At 43.8% G+C, this 7,275-nt stretch overlaps 1 protein-coding gene across 9 annotated transcripts in view; it reads right to left on the bottom strand.

Annotated features, from left to right (window-relative positions):
* Nucleotides 1-7,275, bottom strand: part of CLASP2 (cytoplasmic linker associated protein 2) — a 216,568-nt gene that overhangs the window by 160,840 nt on the left and 48,453 nt on the right. For all 9 annotated transcript variants that reach the window (XM_025204139.1, XM_025204136.1, XM_025204140.1 and 6 more), the window contains exon 7: nt 4,473-4,540. In XM_025204139.1, the coding sequence (XP_025059924.1) occupies nt 4,473-4,540 (68 nt within the window). The remainder of the gene's footprint in view (nt 1-4,472; nt 4,541-7,275) is intronic.

Genomic DNA, 7,275 nt, shown 5'->3' with positions numbered 1-7,275 from the left:
CACCCTCTCCTGGCCCCCATGTGGCAGCTGCCAGCCTGTTTCCCCACCCCAGAAACCTGTGCCTCAGGTAGCCAGCACTTATAGTTTACTGGCACCCTCTAGCCATTCCCCATTTGTACCGGATAACAGGGATTTTACTGCACCCAGTAAAATTGAGTGAACTGAAAAACATGTAAATTAGTAAAAACCAAATAACTTCAATTAAAATCCTGGCCCCCATGTGGCAGCTGCCAGCCTGTTTCCCCACCCCAGAAACCTGTGCCTCAGGTAGCCAGCACTTATAGTTTACTGGCACCCTCTAGCCATTCCCCATTTGTACCGGATAACAGGGATTTTACTGCACCCAGTAAAATTGAGTGAACTGAAAAACATGTAAATTAGTAAAAACCAAATAACTTCAATTAAAAAAATAAAAATAAAAATCAGAGAATTTATTGGTGAAAATTGGAAAAAACTGAAAATGCGGAACACTAATTATACCAAAACTTTTGATAGAGTCAAGCATAAGGAGTTAATGAAAATACTGGAAGAACTGGATACTGATAGTAAAAACCTGAGAATTTTAAGAAACCTCTATTGGGATCAAACTGCAGCAGAAAACAAACTGATTTCATCCAAATTGAGAGGAATAAGGCAAAGGCTGTGTTTTGTCACCTGACTTTTTCAACTTGAACTGTGAGAAAATACTGAGGCAGATTGAGGATTTATCAGGGCTGATCACTGGCAGACAGAATTTGAACAACTTGTGTTATGATGATGACTCAGTCTTAATAGCCGATTCAGAAAAGAAACTGCAAGGAATTTTAGATAAAACTGTTAGTGAGAGCAAGAAGAAGGGTTTAAGTATCAACTGTAGAAAAAAAGAATGCGTCGTAATTACAAAGAAAAAGATGGAAAACCCTATAAAATGTCAGGATTTGATTACAACAAAGACAAAAAATGAATACATGATGAAAACTGCATAAAACAATCATATTAAAAATCATTGATACAATATATATTAGTTGTATTGTTGAGTTTTACAAATGGTTTTCACTTAACATACAAAAGTAATTTGTTAAGTAATAGAGTAAGGTTTCTGATACTTCACTATTACAAAATACTATACGCTGAAGATACAGCAGGGAATTTGTAGATGGAATTCACTATATAACACTGTTTCAGTGAAACGTACCAATGCCTAAAGTTCCAAAAACACCCCAAAAAAACCACGCCCCACAAAAGAAACCCATATGGCAAATGTTCTCCTGTAGTGAAAAAATTAGAATCTTGTTTTGAAATTTAAACTCTAAAGATGGAGGTTTCTAACAACAGTAACTTTCAAAATGTTGCCACAATTATTTAAAACCACTAAATGAATTTTCATTTGAGAAAAATACGTAGATATATTTATTCATGTTTAATTACTAGGAAGAGACATACTCCAAAAGAAAGCCAAAAAATATTTATAAAAAGGAATCTCACATACAATACTAAAATATGTTGCAATATCCTAATTACAGTAGAATTACAGAGATGTAGGGCTAAAAGAAACCTCACAGGATCATCTAGTCCAAGGCAGAATCATCCCTATCCAAACCAACCTATACAAATCCATTATCTAATCTCTTAACAAACTACACAATCAACCCTAACATAACACAAGACATAACACTATAACCTGACACAGATAAAGAAGGGGAACCACCACAGCTAACATCCTACTGCAAAGCTTGTTAGTATATGCTCAAGAGATCCTAGGAAATGGGTCACACCCCTACTACAAAGCAAGGCAACCCACCTCCCCCCCCCCCAAATCTGTACCAATCTGACTATATAATAAAATTCCTTCCTGACTCCAGATCTGGTTGTGTTTGGCCCTGAGCAGAGGGTCAAAAACACTTTAGCCAGGAGTCTCTGTGTTTTAAGTTCCAGTGGAAGCAACAGCACACCCCAGTTAAAGTCCCTAGCCTTGGCTGTAGCTAGTAACCAATGCCTCTGAGGAAGAGTTTAAAAACACACTGACATATAGAAGAAGGGTGGGGGGAGGGGTGCGCAAATCAGGAAAGCCCAGAAGCATGGGAAACAGCCACAGGAGAATATAGGCATAGCTATGCCTAGACCAAGGGTGCTCAACCTCTGGCCACAGAGCCATTGCATCTAGTCCATGGAGTTTCCCATGGATCAGGAAATCTGGCAGTGGGGGAATTGTGACCAATAATATGGCCATAGACCTCCCTGACCAATTCAAAACCCCCAAGTCCTACTTGGTGGACTGGGCTGGGCTGCGACCCTTTCCCCTGTGGGGCCAGGCCACATCCCCCCTACACTTCTGGATCAGGACTGGGCCATGCTTCCTTCCCTCCAAATGGGGCCTGATTGGGGCCGGGCCATGCCTCTTTCCCCCACAGGGCTGGGTTACCCCCCTCCCCTTCACAGGGCCAAGTCAAGCTCCTTTAACCTGCAGGGCTGCAGTGGGGGAGGCCTGGCCCCCACCCTCCTCCAAATGGCCAGATTTTCCACGCTGTGCCTGCCTGGGGACTGGATCAAGAACACTGGCTGGATCTGCCCAGTAGACAGACTAGGCACTACCAACCTGGCCCACCAGGCAAAAAGATTGAGAGAACAGCTTGCCTAGATCCATCCCTGACCAATCTGTACAACCTATTCTTGAACACTGCCAGTGATGGGGAGTCCACAGCTTCTTTAGCCAGTCTATTCCACTGCCCCACTATTCCAATAGTGAAGAAAAATTTTCCTGCTATCCAATCTAAACTTACTTTGTTGCAACTTCAAGACTGCAGAAAATATTTTGAAGTTTTAGAAGATATTTTGAAGACCAACTACCATATTTACTTGAATCCCAAGACAAGGTCCCCCCACAATCAGCATGGGAGGGAAGGCCTGCCATCCTACATTCACATAAAAGATAGGCAGTGTATTTAATGTAGCTATCTTTGAACTGCTGTTAAAAGCAGCATGTGCTCATCAATGGAAACCAACTATGAAGCTGATTAAAATATAGCCAGCACTGAGCATGACTATAAAACACACAGGCCATATTGTGCAAACATGCTGATTAGAACCTGCCACAAAGATAAGTCAGTGTAACTCATCTGAATAAAATGTATGGTAGAGCACAATCCCTCTCAGCATTAACTCTTTGTCAAGTCATGGTGAGCCACTACACTGGCTCATGCCCCATTTTTACTTCCTTGTCACTCCCACAGCTAAGCTGCGTCTTTCTTCCCCATTTCCAACGAATCCTGCTTCTCTACAAGCCTTAAATGCTAGGCAAACATCACTAAACAGGGCCCCAAACAGTTCACCCAGAATCCCTCTGTTACCCCCCTCTCTCAGCCTGTTGCAAACTGTTAGTCTGGCCCTGGCCTCCATGAGGTGAAGCCAGACCGAGATGCCCTATGCCTCAACTGCATGTAAATTTTTGGAGGATCCCAGGACTCATAACAAGAACACCTTGTTCCAGTCATGAGTGGGTGGGGGGTAATTAGCAAATAGATCCTTTGTGGGGGTGTCTGGAGTATAGACCTACACTGAGCAATGCTGAGCCATGGGTTCACATGGCTTAAAATGCTGTCAGCAATGCTGGGGCCCATCCCAATGAACTATATGGTAAATAATGAGCCTTTTGACTTTGGACTAATATCATGCATAGTTTGTATTATGTAAGTAGATGGCCATGTGTTACTTACGTGTATGTTTACAGAGTACCTATGCTAAAACTTGCAGCAGTTTAAAGAAATGGTACCATGCATCAATTCTGGATGAACAAAGTATATGTGTACTATATGCAAATTGCTACAACTATATTTATTTCAAGGTCAGTTTTTTCAAATTTGCTCCTCACTTCCATGTGTTCAGGGTAAGCAAGGTCTGACAGTAATGGGGGGGAGGGGAGGGGAGGGGAGGGGAGGAGGAGAAGGTGATGCAGGGGAAAGAAGTTTGGGGGGGGAGGGGGCAAAGGGGCTACCTGACCCTTCAGATTTTCCCTGCTGTAGCAGTGGGAGGGAGACAAATTCAAGACAAAGCTCTGCTAATTAGATGCTATACCTGGAAAATGTTAACAATTTTATAAATTGTCCATATACAGAATCTAATTATTGGGGGAGTTGTCTTATAATTGAGTAAATATGATATGGAACTGCAACAGTTTGCGCGCTGGTACAGTGATGCAAACTGCTTAAAGAAAGTACAACTGCCATCATTACAAGACATTTTGGGTATGGAAATATGTCAAAATACTGCAGCAATCAGGCATACTAATTTCAAAAGACAAGAAAACAATGTTTATAGCAACATATCAACATCAAAACTTAATATTATAGCACAAAAACATATTTCTAGAGTAGTCAATCCAAGCCTCACTTTGGAAATGCCAGTAATTCCACCAAGTAAATAAAAATTAAATACAATTTAAATGAGATTTAGTCACCTTCCATTTTTAATAACAATATATATTCTTGCTTACTCACCACTGGTACTAATCATCATATTTCCAGAGTTTCTCACTTCATCAAATTTTGCAAAGATCACTTGTAACCTAGAAATAAAGGACAAAAGTTATTTTCTTTTATGTGAAGCTTAGGTGTTGTTTTTCCAGCTCCCTCCAGTTAAAATAAAATTGAAATCAAAACTAATTCCAACTATGCTGCAAGAGATAATGAAGATGAAAGATGGAAGACAAATTATTTTTTCTGGCGATCAAAATTTTTTTCTGCAAACAAGCAATTTCTCATTTTGAAGTTAAATTTATTCAAATTCATTAAAAATTCAATCCACTTAGTAAGATCCACACAGGCAGCCAGCAAACAGGGACTGCAAACAGGGTAAGCAGTTTGCAGGCAGCTGCTAGGGGCAAGAGGAGGAAAGAGGAGAGAAACCAGGAACCAAATCCTGCCGAGGAAAGGTAAGTGATCCAGCTGCCTGTGCCTTTGGTTTCCTGAGTGTTTATTTGGTGGGCTGCATGCGTTTGAGGCATGTGCTCTGAGAAGCTGAGAGTGATTGCTGCCTGGACCTGCCAAAAGCCCTAATGAGGGAGCAGAGCCAGTTGAGCCCCAGCAGGGCATAAAAGGAGTCCCTGGTAACCTGGGGAGACTGCAAACAAGGTAAGCACTTTGCAGGCAGCTTGCAGGCCAATTCCTAGGCCAGTTCATGTGTGTTTGAGGTGTGTGCTCTGAGAAGCTGGAAATGATTGCCGACTGAGTAGTGGGGACACTGGTGGGGACCCATTGTACCCCATGGCTTCCTGCCTTGGCCCCAGATGGTGCTTATTCCCATTGCATCAATGAGGCTTCCTCCCAGAAGGAACCTATGGTTCCATCCTCCACCCAGACAGAGCCCCTGGCTCTGGGCTATGGAGGCTGCCTGGCATGGCTGCCAGCAACTGGGAATGGGAGCGAGGTCACCCTAGCCCATGAGGTCTGCTGCTTCCCAGGGGCCTGTATCCGGGACATGGCAGAAAGGATTCCTAAACTCATCTGGCCCTCTGATCACTACCCCATGCTCCTCATCCATATGGCCACAAATGACACAGCTTGGAGCAATCCTGGCTGGGTCATGAGTGACTACAGGGCTCTGGGGGCTAGGCTTATGGGGCTGGAGGCGCAGGTAGTTTTCTCCTCCATCTTCCTGGTTGTGGGCCTAGGAAAGATGGATGTATCAAAGAGGTGTACCAAAGGCTCCAGCAATGGTGCTACCGAGAAGGTTTCAGCTTCCCTGACCACAGCACATACTTCAGAGACAGAGGTCTTCTGGGAAGGGATGCAAACCACCTCATGCCAAAGGGGAAGGCTCTTTTCTTGGCTAGGATGGCAGACCTCCTGGATAAGACTTTAAACTGAGATTGCCAGGGAGGGGAGGGGCCAACAACCAACCAACCGTTACAACAAGAGATACCAGGGAGGACACCACAGCACAAGCCGAGGGAATGGAGCTCCCTCAAGGTAACAGGAAACCAAGGACCTCCAGCAGAGGGCTCAAATGCCTGTACACAAATGCCAGGAGCACGAGGAACAAACAGGAGGAAATGGCCCTTCCGCTTTCCAGCCATGACTACAATATCATAGGGATAACAGAGACCTTGTAAGACTCTACCCATGATTGGACTGCAGCTATAGAGGGCTAGACCCTGCATAGGAGGGATCACATAGGGAAAATGGTGAAGGTGTAGCTCTATATGGAAAAGAAGCCATACACATCCTTGGAAGCTAAAATTGGAACCAAGGAAGGGAGACTTGAGACCCTCTGGGTCAAGATGGGAGGGGGGGGACCTTACTGTAGGAATGTATTACAGACTTCTGAATCAAGATGAGTTAATAGATCTGGAATTGTCCAGAGAACTGGAAGAGACTTTAAGAGAATGGGACATGGTCATCATGGGTGACCAACTACTCAGACATCTCCTGGGAAGAGCACTTGGCCAGATCTGACCAGTCACATAGATTCCTGACTTGTAACACCGAGGTCTACCCATCTCAGGAAGTATACAGGCTGACCAGAAGAAGTGCCCTCCTAGATTTTCTTTTGGCCGAGGGGGACAACTTAGTGAGTGATCTGATGATAGAGGGTAACCTAGGCAACAGCGACCATAACACTATCACTTTCACTGTCTGTCGTAGAGCTGGGAAATCTGTCAGTAAGGTACAAATTCTTGACTTTAAAAAAACTGAATTCAATAAGCTAAGGACTTTAGTGAGTAATGCCCTATGGGATCATGGACCTCAGGGAAAGCACATGGATGAAGAGTGGTCATTCTTCAAAGAGACGATCCTCGGTGCACATAAGTCGTCCATACGTATACGCAAACAAGGTGGCACAGGGGCTGGGAAGCCACCTTGGCTCAATAGAGAAGCTGCAAATTTTCTGAAAAAAGAAAGGAAGGCTTACCAATGATGGAAGCTAGGAATAGGCCCCAAGGAGAACTACATAAGATTGGCCTACACCTGTAGGGGGCAGATTACAAATGCAAAGTCGGTGACCAAATTCAGGTTAGCAATCGAAATCAAGGACAGTCAGTTCTTCTACAGGTAAGCAGGTAACGGGAGGAAAACCAGGGGAAGCGTGGGACCCCTGCTCAATGCATCTGGACATCTGATCACTGACACCAAGGAGAAAACAACTCCTGAACGAGTGCTTTGCATCTGTATTCCACCAGTCTAAGAGTGATAGCCTACCGAATGCAAATATGACATACAATAGTCACAGTAGAAATGATCACTTACCAACAGTCAATGTAGAGCTGGTGAAACAACAGCTAGAGAGACTGGATATCTGTAA

Source organism: Alligator sinensis, unplaced genomic scaffold (genome assembly GCF_000455745.1).
Source record: "Alligator sinensis unplaced genomic scaffold, ASM45574v1 scaffold1118_1, whole genome shotgun sequence".
In the NCBI taxonomy this organism is placed as follows: Eukaryota; Metazoa; Chordata; order Crocodylia; family Alligatoridae; genus Alligator; species Alligator sinensis.
This window is presented reverse-complemented; position numbering and strand designations above follow the sequence as displayed.